This window comes from Suncus etruscus, chromosome 12 (assembly GCF_024139225.1).
Source record: "Suncus etruscus isolate mSunEtr1 chromosome 12, mSunEtr1.pri.cur, whole genome shotgun sequence".
Lineage (NCBI taxonomy): Eukaryota > Metazoa > Chordata > Mammalia > Eulipotyphla > Soricidae > Suncus > Suncus etruscus.
Genome location: NC_064859.1, coordinates 101,117,820 through 101,138,583, shown reverse-complemented (window position 1 = coordinate 101,138,583; position 20,764 = coordinate 101,117,820). Strand labels below are relative to the sequence as shown.

The 20,764-nt window shown below is 49.1% G+C and overlaps 1 protein-coding gene across 1 annotated transcript in view; it reads left to right on the top strand.

Moving 5' to 3' along the window:
* HEATR5B (HEAT repeat containing 5B) overlaps positions 1 to 20,764 on the top strand; it is a 66,124-nt gene that overhangs the window by 43,278 nt on the left and 2,082 nt on the right. Inside the window, 10 exon segments of the mRNA XM_049784291.1 lie at positions 2,613 to 2,661; positions 2,664 to 2,819; positions 2,822 to 2,855; positions 5,424 to 5,690; positions 6,950 to 7,077; positions 9,274 to 9,418; positions 10,279 to 10,545; positions 12,785 to 13,003; positions 16,229 to 16,380; positions 18,856 to 19,069. Coding sequence (XP_049640248.1) covers positions 2,613 to 2,661; positions 2,664 to 2,819; positions 2,822 to 2,855; positions 5,424 to 5,690; positions 6,950 to 7,077; positions 9,274 to 9,418; positions 10,279 to 10,545; positions 12,785 to 13,003; positions 16,229 to 16,380; positions 18,856 to 19,069 — 1,631 coding nt within the window.

Here is a 20,764-nt window from a genome sequence, read left to right as displayed (position 1 = left end):
AGATAGATGATAGATAGATAGATAGATAGATAGATAGATAGATAGATAGATAGATAGATAGATAGATAGATAGATAGGTGAGCGGGTCCCAACCTCTCTGGACCATAGGTTAAATTAGATAAAATAGATTAGATAGATAGATAGATAGATAGATAGATAGATAGATAGATAGATAGATAGATAGATAGATAAATGATAGCACAGGGGTAGGGTATTTGCCTTGCAAAACCAGGATGGGCCTGGGTTGGATCCCCGGTATCCCAAGAGCACAGAGCCAGGAGGAACCCCTGAGCACCGCTGGGTAAGGCCCCAAAACAAAACAACACAAAAGGCATATTTTGGGGGCCAGGGCTATAAGACATTGGGTACGGCATTTGCCTTGAACATGGCCGAACTGGATTCCGGCATTCCATATGGTACCCAAGCCTTCCAGGAGTGATTTCTGAAGTGTAGAGCCAGGAGCAACCCCTGAGTGCTGCCGGGTATGGCCCAAAAACATTCTCCATCCTTGCTTCTCTAGGTGAGTTCAAGCCACATCCCATCGGGACTTATCCTCCTTTGCACTTAGAATCATTTCTGGTGGGGCTCGATGGGTACCTACTGGGATGCCTGGCATTGAACCCAGGCCTGCAGCATTGCAAGGCAAATACCCTCCCTGCCATGCTGTAGCTTTGCCCCCCCCCATTGCCTTTCTTACTAAGTGCTATTTTTTTTCCTTTTTCATTGATGCATGATTCAACTTTCCTATTTAAAACAAGAGCAAACAAAAATAACTTGTATGAAGAAGGTCTTTAAATGATAGGTTTGAGGAAGTTGCTGTTATACTTTTGGGGGGGATTATTTTGTTTTGGGTTTGTTATTTTTTTCCTTTTGATTTCTAAAATGGAAAGAAAGGACAGAGATAATGTCTGTGATTAGTGAATTATATTCTGGGCCCAGCTGTGCGTGGTGGCGGCTTGAGTCCAAAATACCCTTTGGGGAGGGAGGAGGGAGTCAGAGTGTGGTGTACCCCAAGACCCACCCATATCTGGGAGGAGTTTTGGGAACCGGATAATAGGTGTAACTACCTGCAAGACCTCCCATTTCTGGGAGGGGTCTGGGAAAGGATAGATAAACCTCTGAGCCAGGGGATTCGGCCCCTTTTGCCGTTTCTCTCTTGGCCCGGCTTGGCTTCCTGGCTTTTGGATCTTTGGGCCGCATGGAGCCCAAAGGGAAGATGGCTAACAGGAGATAAGATGCAGGGCTAGCAAAATATAGCTGTGCTTAAAAGGTTGACATAGGCCATACACCTGTGGTGGCAAGGGCATGAATAAAGATGATTCTTCCTGATGGCTGCGTGTGAGTGAGTAATTTCACCTGGGCCTGGAACTCGCCGGCTGCATGGAGGTTGCAGAGCCATGTGGGCTGGATGGCATCATCCACCATCCAGCCCCATCGTTAATTATTTAATGCAACATCAGAGGTTGTTTCTGAGGAGCCTTTCTCTGGCCTCTCCCCACTGTCCTTTCTCTTGAGACACTGGTGGTATCCACTCAGTCTATGAAAGGCAGCAAAACAGAAGATTTTTTCTGTGGCCCCCCCAAAAAATCACATGTAAGCTGGGCCCTTTGTAAAGTAGAAAAAGAAATACCCCAACAGAGCCGGAGAGATAGCATGGAGGTAAGGCATTTGCCTTCCATGCAGAAAGATGGTGGTTCAAATCCCGGCATCCCATATGGTCCCCTGAGCCTGCCAGGAGTGATTTCTAAGCATAGAGCCAGGAGTAACCCCTGAGACCTGCCGGGTGTGACCCAAAACAAACAAACAAAAACAAAAAATAAAAGAATACCCCAAAATTCCAGAGATCTCCCCCCTGGTCAGAGTGGGCAGGGCACATGACTGGGACACCATTGAACCAGGTTTTTGAGGCCTCAGCATCTCATGTGGTTCCCCTGAGCACTGCCAGGAATGATTCCTGAGCACAGAGCCAGGATTAACTCCTGGGTGTTGCTGTGTGTGGACCCCTCAAGCCCTCCCCCCCAAAAAAGAAAGAATATTTTGGAGAGCAAGAGTCATGGCCAAAGTCACGGCTACTGGAGCAGCTGTGGGGCCCTTTGTGGTGCCGGAAGCCCTAATACTGCACCTGTCTGTTGTGACTCTCGTGAGTCATCAGAGACGCATAGAATGTAGAGTCGAGTCGGGTTTTTTTTCCCCTTTTTTTGTTTGTTTTTAAAATGGGCCATGCCCGGTGGTGTTCAGTAGGGTTTACTCCTGGCTCTGCACTCAGAAATCACTCCCGGCAGGCTTGGGGTACCATATGGGATGCCGGGGATTGAACCAGTTTGGCCATGTTCAAGGCAAATGCTGTACACACTGTGCTATAGCTCTGGCCCCCAAAATATGGTGTGTGTTTGTTTGTTTGGTATTTGGGCCATACCCAGCGGTGCTCAGGGATTACTCCTGGCTCTGCGCTCAGAAGTCACTCCTGGCAGACTTGGGACCATCTAGGATGCCAGGGATAGAACCTGGTCAGCCACATGCAAAGCAGTCGCCCTCCCACTGTGCTATTGCTCGGGCTCCCTAGAGTTGTTTTTCATCTTGCATCACTTTTCCCTGCCCGGATGGTCGCCCAGGGTCTACGTGGTCGCGATGAATACCAAAAAAAGCAGCAGAGTCCAAGCTGAAGAAAGCTGGCAAAAGGCGCTGACGAGGATGAGGATGAGGAGGCTGCCCGGGACGAGCTGCCCCCCGATAGTCTTATCACCCTGGTCCGGCCCGAGCTGCCCACGCTTAGCCGCCTCTGGCTGGCTGCGCTCCGAGACGCAGCACTGCTGATGCTCGCCCCCCGAGTTTTCCAGCCAGCTCCCCTCCGGACGGTGAGTCTGCCCTCATGGAGCCCCACAGTCACGGCCGGATCTGTGTTTCATTCCATGTTACCTGCTAGGCTCCAGCTGTGGCCACGGGGTCCTGGGTCAGTGTTGTATTAATTCTTAATTATAAAGTCCTGGCAAGGCATGAAGGCATGAAGTGGATGGATGGTGAAGCCTTTCTCGGCCCAGCCCGGTGACTGTAGCCCCTCAGGCCTGGTGGGTCTGTAGGTATCATGGTGGTGAACAAATGACCCACAGCAGTCAGATTTCAGTAGACATCCAGGTCTCTTTCTTTTTCTTTCTTTCTTAATTTCTTTCCTTACATTCTTCTATCTTTCTATCTTCCTTTCTTTCTCTCTTTCTTTCTTTCTTTCTTTCATCTTTCTTTCTTTCTTTCTTTCTTTCTTTCTTTTTCTTTCTTTCTTTCTTTCCTCTCTCTCTTCTCTCCTCTCTCTTCCTTCCTTCCTTCCTTCCTTCCTTCCTTCCTTCCTTCCTTCCTTCCTTCCTTCCTTCCCTCCCCTCCCTTCCTTTCCTTCCCTCCCTCCCTCCCTCCCTCTTTCTTTCTTTCTTCTTTCTTTCTTTCTTTTCTTTCTCTCTTCTTCTTCTTTCTTTTCTTTTCTTTCTTTCTTCTTCTTCTTTCTTTCTTTCTTTATTTCTTTCTTTCTATCTTCTTTCTTCTTTCGTTCTTTCTTTCCTTCCTTCCCTCCCTCCCTCCCTCTTTCTTTTCTTTCCTTCCTTCCTTCCTTCCTTCCTTCCTTCCTTCCATCCTTCCTTCCTTTCCTTCCCTCCCTCCCTCCCCTCTTTCTTTCTTTCTTTCTTTCTTCGTTCTTTTCTTTCTTTCCTTCCTTCCTTCCCTACCTCCCTCCCTCCTTCCCTCTCCCTCCCTCTTTCTCTTTCTCTCTTTCTTTCTCTTCTTTCTTTCTTTCTTATTTCTTTCTTTCTTTCTTTCTTTCTTCTTTCTTTCTTTCTTTCTTTCTTCTTTCTTTTTTCTTTTTCTCTCCTTTTTGTCTTTGGGTAACACCCAGCAGCACTCAGAGGTTACTCCTGGCTCTACACTTAGAAATCACCCCTGGCAGGCTTGATGGACCCTATGGGATGTTGGGATTTGAAACATTGTCCTTCTGCATGCAAGGCAAATGCCTTACCTCCATGCTATCTCTCTGGCTCGACATCCAGTTTTATTAGTAAGGCCCTATCCGCCATGTGCATATCTCACATGGCTTCTGAGCTAAGCAGCATCTTTCCTGCTCCTGCATCTATCCTGTCTCTCATCTCTTCTTGCTGAGCCTCTGTCATACCCTTCCCCAGGCCACTTGAATTACCAACCACAGACCCCTCTTCAGTGGGAGGGTCTCCATATCCAGGTTAGAGAGGCAGGAAGTTGGGGGGAGAGTAACAGGTCAGAGCTCAGGCACTGAGCTCAAGGCCTCCACGTAGCCTGCGATAATGAGCTGGTTTTTTTTTTGTTTTTTTTTTTGGTTTTTGGGCCACACCCGTTTGACGCTCAGGGGTTACTCTGGCTATGAGCTCAGAAATCGCCCCTGGCTTGGGGGGACCATATGGGACACCGGGGATCGAACCGCGGTTGTCTGCTTACAAGGCAGACACCTTACCTCTAGCGCCACCTTCCCGGCCCCAAAAGTGTTCATTTTTATCTTTTTTTGTTTTTTTTTTTTTTTTTTGGGCCACACCCATTTGATGCTCAGGGGTTACTCTTGGCTAAGTGCTCAGAGAAATCGCCCCTGGCTTGGGGGGGACCTTATAGGACGCCGGGGGATCGAACTGCGGTCCTTCTTGGCTAGCGCTTGCAAGGCAGACACTTTACCTCTAGCGCCACCTTGCCGGCATGAGCTGGTTTTTCTACCTGGGAGAAGCATCTTGCTCTTTGGGATGTGAGGATGGCGGAGTGTATGTTGTCCACTTGGTACTGAGAATGGAAGGAAGAGAGAGAGAAGAGCAGGAGAAGAGAAAGCAGAGAGGCTGTTAGGAAGAGAAAGAGCGGGCCAAGCGATAGCACAGCAGATAGGTGTTTGCCTTGTTCACGACCAATCCAGGTTTGATCCCGGAAACCTATTGGGTCTCCCCAAGCACTGCCAGGAGTGATCCCTGACCTCAGAGTCAGCCATGAACACTGCTCGATGTGGCCAGAAAAAAATGCAATAAATTATGGGGCCAAAGCAATAGCACAGCGGCAGGGCATTTGCCTTGTAAGGGGCCAAATTGGGATGGACTCTGGTTTGATTCCCAGCATCCACTATGGTCCCCTTAGCCTACTAGGAGCAATTTCTGAGCGTAGAGCCAGGAGGAACCCCTGATGGCCACCAGGTGTGACCCAAAAACAAAAAAGAAAAAAATACAATAAAATAAGAAAGGGGGGGCTGGAGCATTGATGCAAGCGGTAAGGCATCTGCCTTGCATGCACTAGTCTAGGACTGACTATGATTTGATCCCCTGGAGTCCCTTCTGGTCCCCCGAGCCAGGAGTAACCCCTGAGCATCATCAGATGTGGCCCAAAAACCAAAAAAATAAAATAAGAAAGGGAATGTCGAGGCAGGGGATTTGGTGGTTTTCCAGGTGGAGCGTTTTATACCCCCGAGACCATCGACACGGCCAGGCTGCACTACCGGAACTCCTGGGCTCCCATCCTGCATGCCGTGGCACTCTGGCTTACCAGCACGGGCTTCGCGTGTGCCGATGAGGCGGCGACTGCCACCACGACAGCGACAGCGACCACAACCACGGGAACACAGAAACGCCCAGGCACGGGCCCGGCCTCGGCAGCAGTGCCGGCTGGGAAAGCCTTGCCAGAAATCAACCAAGACCGGATGCACTTGATCTTGGGTATGGAAGGGCAGGCATTGGTGGGGGGGAAGGCCTCTCCCCTTTTCCCTCTCAGGACCTCTGAGAGTGGAACCAGCCTAACAGAAGCAGGAAAAAGACACGCTTGTGTGTGTGTTCAATAATGTTACACGAGTTCACAAGGAACATGGGGCCAGGCCGGGGCCAGATCACAGTGGGCAGGTGTTTGCTCAGGCTGGCTCTTAACTCAGGGATCATGCCTGGTGGGGATCAAGGACCCACATAGGGCTGCTGTGGATTGAACCCAGGTCAGCAGCATACAATACAAGTGCCTTACCCTGCTGAACCCTTACCTCCAGTTTGTTATTACTATTTTTAACTTCTTTGCTTTTGGACTACACTCGATGGCATTCAGGGTTCTTCCTGTTCTGCACTTAAAAATCACTTCTGGCAGGCTTGGGGGACCTCACGGGATGTTGGAAATTAAATCCAGGTTGGCTGTGTGCAAGGCAAACGTCCTCCCTGCTGTGCTATCGCTCCTGCCCCTTATTTTTAAATCTAGAAATATGGATGGATTAACACTGTCTCCTAATCATTGGAACTCTCCCACCCCCCACACAAACACACATATATCTCCAATTTGAGGGGTTTTTTTTGCGGGGGGAGGGGAGCACCTGGTGACACTCAGGGGTTACTCCTGGCTCTGTGCTCAGAAATCGCTCCTGGCTTGGAGGACAATACGGGATGCCGGGGGATCGAACTGCGGTCCGTTCTGGGTCAGCCATGTGCAAGGCAAACACCCTACCGCTGGGCCACTGCTTCGAACTCCAATTTGATTTTTAAAACTAATTACCCATCTATATTAAATTTGGTTGCTGTTTTTACAAAACTTAAATTATATGCGATTTTTTTTGTTTGGGGGCCGGAAATTGGATGTTAGGACCCCATGTGACAGACATCCATTGAGTTTTCTCTCCAGCACTTTTGAAGCAACTTTCAAGTCATCTTTTTAAAAAAAAAAATGAGGGACCAGAGAGATAGCACAGCGGCAGGGCATTTGCCTCACATGCGGCTGACCCAGGATGGACCGGTGTTTGATCTCTGGCATCCCATCTGGTCCCCCAGATGGTTCAAATCCCAGCATCCCAGATGGTCCCCAAGCCTGCTAGGAGCGATTTCTCAGCACAGAGCCAGGAATAACCCCTGAGCACCACCAGGTGTGGCCACCCCTGAAGAAAATAGTAATCAGTGACGAGCTGGGTATCAAAGCACCTGGTTGCCTGTTCCCCTTTGTCTTGCAGGTGTGAGTATCCAGTTCCTCTGCTCCCCGAGGCCCGAGGAGCCAGTGGAGCACATCACAGCCTGTCTGCAGGCCTTGCACACCCTGCTCGAGGCTCCGTATGCACGGACCCACATTGCAGAAGACCAGGTACGGTGCTCGTAGTTCTCCCCGCAGTCACAGCGACTGCCTTGTCTGTGTCTGTCTGGGTCTGAGGACAACATTTGTGGGTGGAAAGTGACCAGGTCAGAATGGGATCTTTTTTCTTTTGCTTTTGGCTCATACCCGGTAGCGTTCAGGGGTTACTCTTGGCTCTGTGCTCAGAAATCATGCCTGGCAGGCTTGGGGACCATATGGGATGCCAGGATTCAAACCACTGTCCATACTTGATCTGCTGCTTGCAAGGCAAATGCCCTTCTGCTGTGCTATCTTCCTGGCCCTGAGAATGGGATCTTTAGCTAAGGTTGGTCTGAGTGTTGCTGGGTCAAGCACACACGGGCCAGTCTCTATTTCACTTCTGGGCCTTGCAGCAGAACCGAACCACTGTAAGGGCTGATGCCACTGCAGAAGGCAGGAAGGTCTCTGTGTGGCTCAGAACCAGCTGCCCCTCTTAGAAACATTTGCCAGAACTCACTGCCTCACTGAGTGGGTGCTTCTGCGCTGGCCTGAGTTCTGGCCTCATTGGTGAATTACTTTATTTCCTAAGTGTTCTGTGGACAAGATCATTAATTTGCTTCCCATTTGTCACTGAATTTGGCCAGGTCTCTCTTGCACCTGAAGAACTAGATATCTGTGGCTGTTATGTTTTGTTCATTCAAAGCAAGATTATTGAGGTTGTTTTCCCCCTGAGTTTGAGTCCGGTATTTGACCAGTATCAGAGCATACCATGCTTCTGGTGTCTATAATTGTAGAAGGTGTGATGGAAGCTGGATCTGCAGGTCCCGATGAAAGCTGGGCTTGTGTAAAGTGGGTAGGGGTAGAAAGAGAGGGAGGGAGGAAGGGAGGAAGGAAGGGAAGAAAGGAGGGAGGGAGGGAGGGAAGAAAGGAGGGAAGGAGGAGGGGAGTGAAGGGTTGAGATGGGACATGGACAGGGAGATGCCCCAACTTTCACCACAGCCCAGGCAAAGGGTTATGCAATGTCTCTGGGAGAATGGACAAGAGCCAGGCAAAAGCCAACACTTCTGCCAAGCTGCCTTTGGGTCAGTTAAAGGGTTAAGGCTATCTTGAAAAGGAGATGGAATTTATAAAGAGAATAAAATGGGTGGGTTAGATAATTGATTATACGTTTCAGAAATATAGCACAGGAGTGATAATTGGTCTGTGGATGATGGGTGGGTAGGTAAGTGGATGGATGGATGGATGGATGGATGGATGGATGGATGGATGGATGGATGGTTGGTTGGGTGGGTGGTGGATAGATATATGGATAGATGTGTGAATGGGTGGGTGGGTGAATTGGTGTGCAAGTGTATTGAAGGATGGATGTATATAGATGGATGGCTTGTGAATGGACGGATGGGTGGGTAGGAAGGTGGGTAGATGGATGTATGGATGAGGTGTGTTGGTAGATGGATGGATAGATGAATGGGTGGATAGATGGATGTGTGGAGGGATATTAGGTGGGTGGATGGATGGTTGGGTGTGCCTATGTCGGGCTCCTTTCTGATTGTGTAAGCCCTGCCGTCACGTTATTTATGGGGCCCTTTCTTCCTTCTTGATGAACTGCTCGTACACTATAAACAGTCCTCTGAAGGTCATCTTTGCTGTGTCTCTCAGGCTTATTCTGAGCAATCCCTTTGAAATACATAAATGACATGGCCTTGACTAAAAATGTCTCGGGATGGTGGTGCTAGAGGTAAGGCATCTGCCTTGCAAGTGCTAGTCTAGGACGGACCACAGATCCCCCGGTGTTCCATATGGTCCCCCCAAGCCAGGGGCGATTTCTGAGCACATAGCCAGGAGTAATCCACGAGCATCAAATGGGTAGGGGTCAAGAAACAAACAAACGGGGCCGGAGAGATAGCATGGAGGTAAGGTGTTTGCCTCTCATGCAGGAGGTCATCAGTTCGAATCCCGGCGTCCCGTAATGGTCCCTCCCGTGCCTGCCAGGAGCAATTTCTGAGCCTGGAGCCATGAATAACCCCTGAGCACTGCCGGGTGTGACCCAAAAACCACAAAAAAAAAAAAAAAAAAAAAGAAACAAACAAACAAAACCCCAAAAATAAAAATGTCTAGGGATGAAGAGGCCCTTTCCCAGGAGTGTCCGCACACAGGCTTATGTTCTGTGGCCCTCGTGGCCACTCCCTACATATGTTGCTGACCCGAGTCCCTCCTGATTCCCTGCAGCTCATTGGCGTGGAGCTGCTCAGCGTGCTGCACCGCCTCCTGCTGACCTGGAACCCGCCGTCTGTGCAGCTGCTGGTCACGGCCGTGGTGCAGCAGGTGGTCAGGGCCGCCCAGGACTATTTGCAAGACACACGGAACGCACTGAGTACGTACACTGGGGGGTTGCTGGATGGGTGTTCTTGTTTTGGTATTTTTTGTTTGTTTAGAGGGCCACACCAGTAGTGTTTAGGGCTTACTTCTGGCTCTGAGCTCAGGAATCACACCTGGAGGTATTAGCTCTGGACTCAGATTCGACCCACAAAGACGGTTATGAGATGAGACAGTAATGCAAATGCAGGGGAGTTTATTACCAGCATGCTAGGGCTTCAGTCTAGGGGCAAAACTATAGGTTCTTAGTGCATGTTGCGTCAGCCAGGTTTAAACTGGTTGGCTGAAGTTGTACATGAGGTACATGCTCTCAAAGTTCTGGAACTGGCTGTTCTGGCCTAGTCCCTTCTGCCACATAGCAGAGGCTTGTCGTGGCAGTCCTTTTGTCCAAAACAAAGCACTGTTACAGAAGCAAAACAGCAGCAGTTAATTCTAATCTTCCATTCCCTTCTAACAGTAGTGCTTGGGGACCATATGGGGTGTCAGAATCAAACCTGGGTTGGCTGCATTCAAGGCAAATGTCCTCTCTACATGCTGTGGCTCCAGCCCCAAATTCTTTCTTTGTTGTTTGTTGTTGTTTTGCTTTTGGACCAAACCCTGGTGTGCTCAGTGGTTACTCCTGGTGCTGCACTCAGGAATCACTCCTGGCAGTGCTTGGGGGGACCCTGTGGGATGCCAGGGATGGAACCCAGATTGGCCGTGTGCAAGGCAAACACCCTCTCTGCAGTGTTATTGCTCCGGCCTGTCACATGTTTTCTCCACTTACCTGACTTGGTTTAATTCGATTTGGTTTGGGAATCTTTGTTGTTATTTTTGCTGGGATGTTCACCAAATGTTCCTTTTCCTCCCCCTCCCAAGATGAAGAGGACACGGAGAAGGAGTCGGGCCCCGTGATCGGGGAAGGTGGAGACAGTGGAGGACTGGTTCCTGGGAAGTCACTGGTGTTCGCCACGATGGAGCTGCTCATGTTCATCTTGGTACGGCACATGCCGCATCTCAGCACCAAGATGTCTGAGTCGCCGAGCCACAGTGCCCCCCGAGGCCGGCTTTCTGAGGAAAGTGCCCGCCTGGTGGCTGCCTCGGTCTCCATCCTCTCGGACCTGCCTGCCCTCTGCTCGCCTGCCGGTGAGTGCCTGCCCCAAAGGCTACCAGAGAACACCTTCAATGAGGGCCAGAAGTTATAGTTCAGTGGGGAGGGAGGGCCCTGGTCTTGCAAACAATTGACTTGGGTTCCATCCCCAGCACCCCATAGGGTCCCCCAGTCACTGCCAGGAGTGATTCCTGAGTGTAGAGCCAGGAGTAAGCGCTGAGCATTGTAGAGTGTGGCCCAACAAGAAAAGCACCAAATCAAATAAGCAAAAGAAAGTGGCTTAGATATCTGGAGTTTTAGGATGGGTTTTCTTCTTCAAGCCCCATATGAAAGGAGAACTTGGCTTTCTTTCCCTCTCTGGAGATCTCTAAGTTTAGAAATTTAAAAAAACTATATCTATTTCTGCTCTCTCTAGATAGTCTCAGACTTTGCCCAAAATAAAATGCAATAAAAAGCGCCCAGCTTGGGCTGGAGAGATAGCACAGCAACAGGCTGTTTGCCTTGCACGCAGCCAATCCAGAACAGATGGTGGTTCAAATCCTCCAAGCCTGCCAGGGGTGATTTCTGAGTGCAGAAATCACTCCTGAGTGTTGCTGGGTGTGACCCAAAAACCAAAAACTTAAAAAAAAAAAAACCACAACAACAACAATAGGGGGTCGGAGAGATAGCATAGAGGTAAGGCATTTGTCTTGCATGCAGAAGGATGGTGGCTCGAATCCCAGCATCCCATATGGTTCCCTGAACCTGCCAGGAGTGATTTCTGAGCGTAGAGCCAGGAGTAACCCCTGAGCGCTGCCGGGTGTGAGTCAAAAACAAAAACAAACAAAAAAAATTAAAAACCAAAAAAAAAAAGTGTTCATCTTGAGGCTACAGAAGTTTCATGTTCAGATCTATGGCCAGATCGCTTAGGCTCCCGATGTCTGTTTTGGGTTCTGCTCTTGGAAGCCTGGACAGATGGATGTGTCACAGGAGGGAGACAGACTTTGTGTCCCAAAGATCTATCGGTTATAAAGAACAGCAGCTTTTCTCTCTCTCTCTCTCTCTCTCTCTCTCTCTCTCTCTCTCTCTCTCTCTCTCTCTCTCTCTCTCTCTCTCTCTCTCTCTCTCTCTCTCTCTCTCTCTCTCACACACACACACACACACACACACACCTGGCAGTGCTCAGGGGTTGTCCTGGCTCTGTGCTCAGTAGAACACTACTGGCAGGACACAGGAGACCATAAGGGACACAGGGAATTGAACCTGGGTCTGTCCTGTGTTGGCCACATGCAAGGCAAATGTTCTACTGCTGTGCTATCACTCCAGCCCTGTCAGATTGAATTTAATACACTTGAGACAGGTTCTGTGCCCAAGAATTGCTTCAAGATCTCACCAAGTCACTCCCAGGTATCTTTAAGCCCATGATGGTGTTTTCCTTCTCTCTCTGTTTCCTGGTGAAGGGCGTAACACACTCAGGGACAGGGCCATTAAGACAAGGCCGATCTGGGCAATAAGAGAATAATGTCTTTGGGCCAGAGCCATAGCACAGCAGGGAGGGTATTCACCTTGCATGCAGCCCGCCCAAGCTTGATCCCTGGCATCCCTGGTGTGACCCTGGCATCCCATAGGGTCCCCTAACTACCACCAGGATTGATCCCTGAATGAACCCACCACCCATTGTTAAAAATTGGTAATTCAGGGTCACAGGAACAACTCAGCTCGGGCTAAGTCAAATCCCCAGTACCCTCAATACCATGGTCTTCTGAGCACCATTCAGTGCAAGGTCGAAAACTTTAACTATGGGCCCGGAGAGATAGCACAGCGGTGTTTGCCTTGCAACAGCCGATCCAGGACCAAAGGTGGTTGGTTCGAATCCCAGTGTCCCATATGGTCCCCCGTGCCTGCCAGGAGCTATTTCTGAGCAGACAGCCAGGAGTAATCCCTGAGCATCGCCGGGTGTGGCCCAAAAGCCAAAAAAAAAAAAAAAAGAAAGAAAGAAAAGAAAAGAAAACTTTAACTATGACACGTCTTGGGTTGGAAGAGATAACACAGTAGTAGGACATTTGCCTTGCACACTGTGAAACAGGACGGACCCAGGTTTGATCCCCAGCATCCCATATGGTCCCCCGAGCCTGCCAGGAGGGACTTCTGAGCACAAAGCCAGAGTAACCCCTGAGCGCCACTGGGTATGGACCACCACCCCTGCAGAAAACCATGACAAGTCATGAAAAAGTTTGTGACATGGAAGAAAGAAACAGGTGCCGTGCTGAGGCTCCTGGTTTTGTTCTCCCGCAGGCTGCATGACGATCCTGCCCACAATCCTCTTCTTGATCGCTCGGATCTTGAAAGACACAGCTGTGAAGTCAGCAGACAATCATGTGCCCCCACCAGTGAGTGCAGCCCTTCAGGGCATTAAGAATATTGTCACCCTCTCCATGGCCAGGAGCGAGGACACACAGAAGCAGTGGACCGCACTGATCCGGAGCACGCTGGCGTCCATCCTGGAACCGATAGGTAACTACTTCAAGAAGCTTTGTCTTAGGCTGCTGAGGTGGTACGGTGGGGGTGGGGTGGGGGGATATGCATTGTACCGGGTTTGATCCGAGGCATCCTGGAGGGTCCATCCAAACCCCCTCCAGAGGCAGACTTGAGTGCAGAGCCAGGAATAAACCCTGAGCATTGCCAGGTGTGGGTGCCCCATTAAAGTAAAAGGCTTCGGAGCTTGGAGCAATAGCACAGGGATAGGGCGTTTGTCTTGCATGTAGCTGACCTGGATTCAATCCCCAGCATCACATATGGTCCCCTGAGCCTGCCAGGAGTGATTTCTGAGCAGATGCAGGAGTAACCCCTGAGCGCCACTGGGTGTGGCCCAAAAATAAAAACAATAACAAGGGGCTGGCGAGGTGGCCCTAGAGGTAAGGTGTCTACCTTGCAAGGGCTAGCCAAGGAAGGACCATGGTTCGATCCCCCGGCATCCCATATAGTCCCCCCAAGCCAGGGGCAATTTCTGAGCGCTTAGCCAGGAGTAACCCCTGAACGTCAAAACAGGTGTGGCCCAAAAAAAAACAAAAACAAAAAAAATGTAAAAGGCTTCATCTGTGGAGGTTGGAGAGACAGAACAGCAGATAGTATGGCACTTGTGCTCCTGGCAGGCTTGGGGGACCATGTAGGATGCTGGGAATCAAATCCAGTTCCGTCCTGGGTCAGCCACATGCAAGGCAAACACCTTACTGCTGGGCTATTGCTCTGGCCTTGCAACCATTATTTCTTAAGCACTTTCTTAATATTCCACTGTCTATAGATTCAGTTTGTTTTTTTCCCTAGTTTTGTTCTGGAATCAGTTACTTTTGGGGGGAAAAAGGCCCTTGTTCCTTTTTATAAAGAATGGTATCAAGATCCAAAATCTTCCTAAAAATCACAATTTTTTTTTTTTAAAAAGGGGGGTGGGGAAAAAATAAATAAAAATCACAATTTTAAAAGAAACTTAAAAAGAAAAGAACAACAGGGGCCAGAGAGATAGCACAGCGGTAGGGCATTTGCCTTGTATGCAGCAGACCCAGGATGGATGGTGGTTGGAATCCCACATCCCATATGGTCCTCAGGAGCAATTTCTGAGTGCAAAGCCAGGAGTAACCCCTGAGCATGAACGGGTGTGACCCAAAACCCAAAAAAGTTATATCAAGGGATTGTTTGTGGTAACGCAAAGTCTGAGTAAAGATTCTTATCACTTTACTGAAAAGAATATTCCTGCTGTGGGATTCTTCATGTTTTCTTGGACACATGATCAGGCAGTTGCCAGTAGATTATATCTTCAAATTCCCATGTCTTTTGTTAAGTCAAGTTTGTGAGTGGACCGCTATATATTCAGCTAATGGAATTCTTCTGAACAGTCATTGTGAACCCATTTTATTATATGAAAGTTGGTGTTCTGTAGTGAGAGAATGACAGCATATCAGATATTAGATAACATGTCTGATGTACAATGTCTGGTATGTAAGGGTACAAACACGCACGATCCTGATAGTTCTGCTTATCTTTTGGTGCTTGCAACTTGCTACATTAGCCAAAATTCAGAATGTTGAGAATCGTACCTCTGGAAAAATGCTGATGGTAACATATTTGCTTCTCCTTGTTCACCAGTAGTACGGCATTTGAGAATAAGTGGACATGTTTTCCTGTCTTTTTAATCACAAGCTGTATTTTCCAGTCAGTCAGAGCTGTAGCCATTTCTTTTATTTTGTTTATTTGTTTTGTTTTTTGAGCCACACCCGGTGACGCTCAGGGGTTACTTGTGGCTTTGCGCTCAGAAATACTTCTGGCAGACTTAGGGGACCATATGGGATATTGAGGATCAAACCCAGATCTGTCCTGGGTCTGCAGTGTACAAGGCAAATGCCCTACGGTTGTGCTATCACTTAGGCCCTGTAGCTACTTCTGAGTAGGTGAGGCAACAGCAGGAAATCCGTAAGTGTCAAAAAACCATCCCCCAGGAACAGTACATCCGACTTTTTCGGTACATGGTGTGTTGCAATGTAGACTGGATGCAAAAAACAAACACAAAAGCAAAAACAAAACAAACAAAGGGACCAGAGAGATAGCATGGAGGTAAGGCATTTGCTTTGCATGCAGAAGGTCGGTGGTTTGAATCCCGGTATCCCATAGGGTCCCCTGAGCCTGCCAGGAGCAATTTCTGAGCGTAGAGCGAGGAGGAACCTCTGAGTGCTGCTGGATGTGACCCAAAAACAAACAAACAAACAAACAAACAAAAAATAAAAAAACAAAAAAAAGCAATGTAGACTGGACGGAGTTTTTGAATTCCCAAAATAGAAAGATGGAAAAGGTTGAGCAATTCAAGCTAAGATAGGAGAGATAGTACAAGGGTCTAGATCTTAGATCCACATGCAGCTGACCCCAGTTTGATTCCCAGCTCCATGTGATCCCCAAAATCTGCCAGGACTAAGCACCGAGCAGTTGGGTCTGGACCCACTCCCTCTCTCCTTCCCTCCCTCTCACCCTCCCTCCCCACAGCAGAAGGAAAAAAGAAGTTAATGGGCCTGAGTGATATCACAGCAGAGAGAGCATTTGACTTGCATGCTTCCCGCCCGGATTCGATCCCCAACATCTGTAGGGTCCCCTAAGCCCCACCTGAAATGATTCCTGAGCTCAGAGCCAGGAATAAGTCCTGAGCATCTCCAGGTGTGGCAACAAAACAAAACAAAATATTTTTTTGTTTTTTGGGCCATACCTGTGGTACTCGGGTTACTCCTGACTCTACGCTCAGAAATCACTCCTGGCAGGGCTCAGGGGGACCCCTGTGGGATGCCGGGGATCAGACCCAGATCAGCCATATGCAACGTCCTCCCTGCTGAGCTGTTCCTTCATCCCCAGAAACAAAATTTTATGCATATGTTACATTTCAAATTCTAAATTTCCCATATTGGTACTATTGTCACAGCTGTGTGTTAAGACATATTATGCCACTTCCTCTATATATGGAGGAAGGATTTGGCTGCAGGAACCTTCCGTCAAGGAACCCACCCTGGAAAGCAGTGGGATCCACATTCAGTGCTCTGTGGACGGACCAGGTTAACCATAGCGCACGTCACCCCCCCAAAATGTCATTGTGGGTGCTGGCTGCATGGTGCTGGTGCAGACCAGAGTCCCCAAAGCCTCCTTGGCACTGTGCCTGGCCCTCGCACCCCCCTCCCCCTGTTGAGGACCCTTTCACCTGTGTTTCAGAGGACGAGGCCTCCGCCCCCGACGAGGTCAGCATGCTCACGGCCATTGCCCTGTTCCTGTGGTCGGCGGGCAGCGAGGTCATTGGCGTGCGGAGCCTGCAGACTGGCTGCCTGAGCAGATTCAAACAGGCGCTCAACTCCTGTGACCCGTGGGTGAGTGGCACCAGGCAGACGGGGCCCACAACAGAGGCTCTGCTCACTGGGAATGTTCCAATCGATTCGCTAAATAATGCTTCAAAGGGGGTGAAAAAACTCAGATCTAGGGACCGAAGGGGTGGTGTAGGGGTAAGGCCTTGCGAGCGCTAGCCTAGGACAGACCACGGTTTTATCCCCCAGCATCCCATATTGTGCCCCAAGACAGGAGCGATTTCTGAGTGCATAGCCAGGAGTAACTAACTCCTGAGCTTCACTGGGTATGGCCCCCAAAAACAAACAAACAAGAAAAAAACCTCAGAGCTGGGAAAGATCGGCAAACACAGTGTTCATTTTTTTTATCCTATTTGTTTGTTTTTGTTTTGGGGCCACACCTGGCTGCGCTCAGGTTCCTCCTGGCTCTGTGCTCAGGAATCACTCCTGCCGGGCTTGGGGGACCCTATGGGATGAAAGGGACAGGTTGGCTGTGTGTACAGCAAACATCCTTCCTGCTGTGCTATTGCTCTGGTCCCAACAAGATTGAATGCTCTCTAACTGCTACCCTCCCTCTCTCTAACCTGGGAGATGTGGTTTTGTTTTTTTGTGGGGAGATGGTTGGGTCACACCCGGTGGCAACTTTCAGGGGTTACTCCTGGCTCTGTGCTCAGAAATTGCTCCTGGCAGGCTCGGGGGACCATATGAGATGCTGGGAATCGAACCTGGTTGGCCGCTTGCAAGGCAAATGCCCTACCAGTGTGCTATGACTCCGGCCCCCTGGTTTTTTGTTTGTTTTTAAATATAATTTATTGATCCATGTATTTATTTGATTAGGGGACCTCAGAGCTCAGTCCTGGAGGTGCTCGCAGGACCATATTTGGAGTCAGGGACTGAAATAGGGTCAAACACGTGCTTTGAGCACCCTGTCCTTGGTCTCCGGCCCCAAGAGAGATAATATATGGGTTTCAGTGGGAGAGGTGTATTTGCTGAGCCACACCTAGCGGTGCTCAGGACTGACTATTGCTCTGCACTCAGGGGTCACTTGTGGCAGGACTTGGGGAAGCCTAGGGGGTCCCATGAATTGAACCTGGGTCAGTCATGTACAAGGCTGATTGATGTCTTGCGCTCTGAACTGTCTCTGGTCTGAAAGGTCAGATTCTAGAAAATCTCCCCAGGTATTTGATTTCCGGCCGTTGAATTGGGTCATCTTCTCTTTTATCAAAGCACTAAGGATGCTTCAACCAGTATATGTCACCCAAATCAATAAACCTTCCTCCCTTCTTTCCCCTTGTTTTTAACTGATGTTTTTTATTAATGAAGTTCTTCTAATCAAAAGTGGGGCAAATGGGACTTCACTCGCTAGACACTGAAGATTAAAAATCAGCTCCTGTCACTTCCAGGGGTCTGCATGGGTTGGGGACAGCCAGATCTTGCACTTTTAGGCATTTATAGACTTCATGTGTCATTCTTTAAATATGAACTTTCTCACTTCCTCACTAAGATGTTAGCTTCATGTGAGAGCCATGATTGGTTTTGTGTGTGTATGTAGTTTTTTTTTTTTTTTTTCTTGGTTTTTGGGTCACACCTGGCAGCACTCAGGGGTTGTTACTCCTGGCTCCACACTCAGAAATTGCCCCCGGCAGGCTCGGGGAACCATATGGGATGCCGGGATTCGAACCACCGTCCTTCATGTAAGGCAAACGCCTTACCGCTGTGCTATTTCTCTGGCCCCTTGTTTTTTGTTTTTAATTTTATTTTTGGGGGCCACACTTGGCAGTGCTCAGGGGTTACTCCTGGCTCTGCACTCAGAAATCAGAGTGACAACTGGAAATTAAAGAAAGAATCATGGATTCTTGGAGCCACAAAAAGAAACAACCAAAAAAAAAAAAAATCAGAAACCTCTCGGGACCAGAGAGATTGTCAGATAAAGTGCACTTACCTTGCACACAGTCAACCCAAGTTCTGCCAGGTATGGCCCAACCCCCTTAAAAAAATAGCCCAGGGGCCAGAGAGATAGCACAGTGGTAGGGCATTTTATTTGCGTTGCATACAGCCAACCCAGGAAGGATGGTGGTTGAATCCTGGCATCCCATATGGTCCCCTGAGCCTGCCAAGGGCGATTTCTGAGCCCAGAGCCAGGAGTTAACCCCTAAGCACTGCCACGTGTGGCCCAAAAATAAAAAACAAGAAAAAAAGCCCAGATAACTTAAATTTATTTTTCCCATACCCGAATGTCTTCATTTTTTTTTTCTAGGCGTCTCCCACTCCCTACAGATTATGTAAATGTGATCATTTGACAGTGAATATATGAGAATTATTTGATGGATGTCAGAGTTTCTCAGTTCACGGAAAGTTTCTCTCCCATCCAGTATCTGGAAGCGGCATTCTCCGCTCCTTCTTTTCTGCTCTAATCTGGGGCCCCTCCACTCAGCCACGTGCCGGGGTGCGGAGCCAGTGGGAACTTGGGGGTTGAGAACAGCATGGGGTTCTCTCGCGCAGGTCCAGGCCAAGTGCTACCAGCTCCTGCTGTCGGTCTTCCAGCATTCCAACCGGGCCCTGTCCACCCCCTACATCCACGCTCTGGCACCCATCGTGGTGGAGAAGCTCAAAGCCGTGGAACGGAACCGGCCGGCCACTCCCACGGAGCTGCTGGCGGTCCAGGAAGGAATCAAAGTTCTGGAAACGTTGGTCGCTCTAGGCGAAGAACAAAACCGTATGTAGCTTCTCCAGAATCTGCGGGTCTGAAGCATTCAGAGGGTTGGTTTTGCTGTTCAGCAACTGTAGCTCGCCAAGAAGCAGTTATGACAGCAAAGTTTTTACTCATAGTAAAAGCTATTTACAACCTTTGTAGAGATAGCACAGCGGTGTTTGCCTTGCAAGCAGCTGATCCAGGACCAAAGGTGGTTGGTTCGAATCCCGGTGTCCCATATGGTCCCCTATGCTTGCCAGGAGCTATTTCTGAGCAGACAGCCAGGAGTATCCCCTGAGCACCGCCGGGTGTGGCCCAAAAACCAAAAAAAAAAAAAAAAAAAAAAAACAGTGGAGCTTTGGGGCCAGAGAGATAGCACATCGGTAAGGCATTTGCCTTATGCAGCCGACCCGGGACGGACCTGGGTTTGATTCCCAGCATTCCATCTAGTCCCCCAAGCCTGCCAGGAGTGATTTCTGAGTGCAGAGCCAGGAGGAACCCCTGAGCGCTGCTGGGTGTGGCCCAAAAACCAATCAATTAATAAATAAATAAACTTCTTTAAAAAGAAAAGAAGAGGGCCGGGAAGGTGGTGCTAGAGGTAAGGTGTCTGTCTTGCAAGCGCTAGCATAGGACAGACCGCGGTTCGATCCCCCCGCATCCCATATGGTCCCCCCAAGCCAGGGGCAATTTCTGAGCGCATAGCCAGGTGTAAACCCTGAGCGTCAAACAGGTGTGGCCCAAAAACCAAAAAAAAAAAAAAAGAAAAGAAAAGAAAAGAAGAGGACCCGGAGAGATAGCACAGCGGCGTTTGCCTTGCAAGCAGCCGATCCAGGACCAAAGGTGGTTGGTTCGAATCCCGGTGTCCCATATGGTCCCCCGTGCCTGCCAGGAGCTATTTCTGAGCAGACAGCCAGGAGTAACCCCTGAGCATCACCGGGTGTGACCCAAAAACCAAAAAAAAAAAAAAAAAAAGAAAAGAAGGGGCCAGCAAGGTGGCACTAGAGGTAAGGTGTCTGCCTTGCAAGCGCTAGCCAAGGAAAGATTGCAACCGCGGTTCGATCCCCCGGCATCCCATATGGTCCCCCAACCAAGGGGCAATTTCTTTTTTTTTTTTTTTTTTTTTTTTTTTGGTTTTTGGGCCATACCCGGCACTGCTCAGGGGTTACTCCTGGCTGTCTGCTCAGAAATAGCTCCTGGCAGGCACGGGGGACCATATGGGACACCGGGATTCGAACCAACCACCTTTGGTCCTGGATCGGCTGCTTGCAAGGCAAACGCAGCTGTGCTATCTCTCCGGGCCCCAAGGGGCAATTTCTGAGCGCTTAGCCAGAGTAACCCATGAGCATCAAACAGGTGTGGCCTGAAAAACCAAACAATAATAATAATAATAATAATAATAATAATAATAAAGTTTATTTATAAAAAAGAAAAGAAAAAAATTTACAGTGGGGCTCTGGGGTAGCGTGAAGCAGAAGCTTCACACCCCAAATCCAGGGTATTGGGAAGAGGCAGGTCAGGAAGCAAAGGCCGACACAGGAAATAATCCACATGTGCTTAAGGGGATAAAACAAGGTCAGAAACTCCAGTACATCAGCCTTCCAATCCTCAGAAGCAGAGAGCTCAGTAGTGGAAAGCCAGAAACGCAAGAGAGCTTTTTCCTGAGATGTAGGTCTTTATTAGGAAGTGCCAGCCCACACCCTGGGGTGGGAGCAAGTGGTT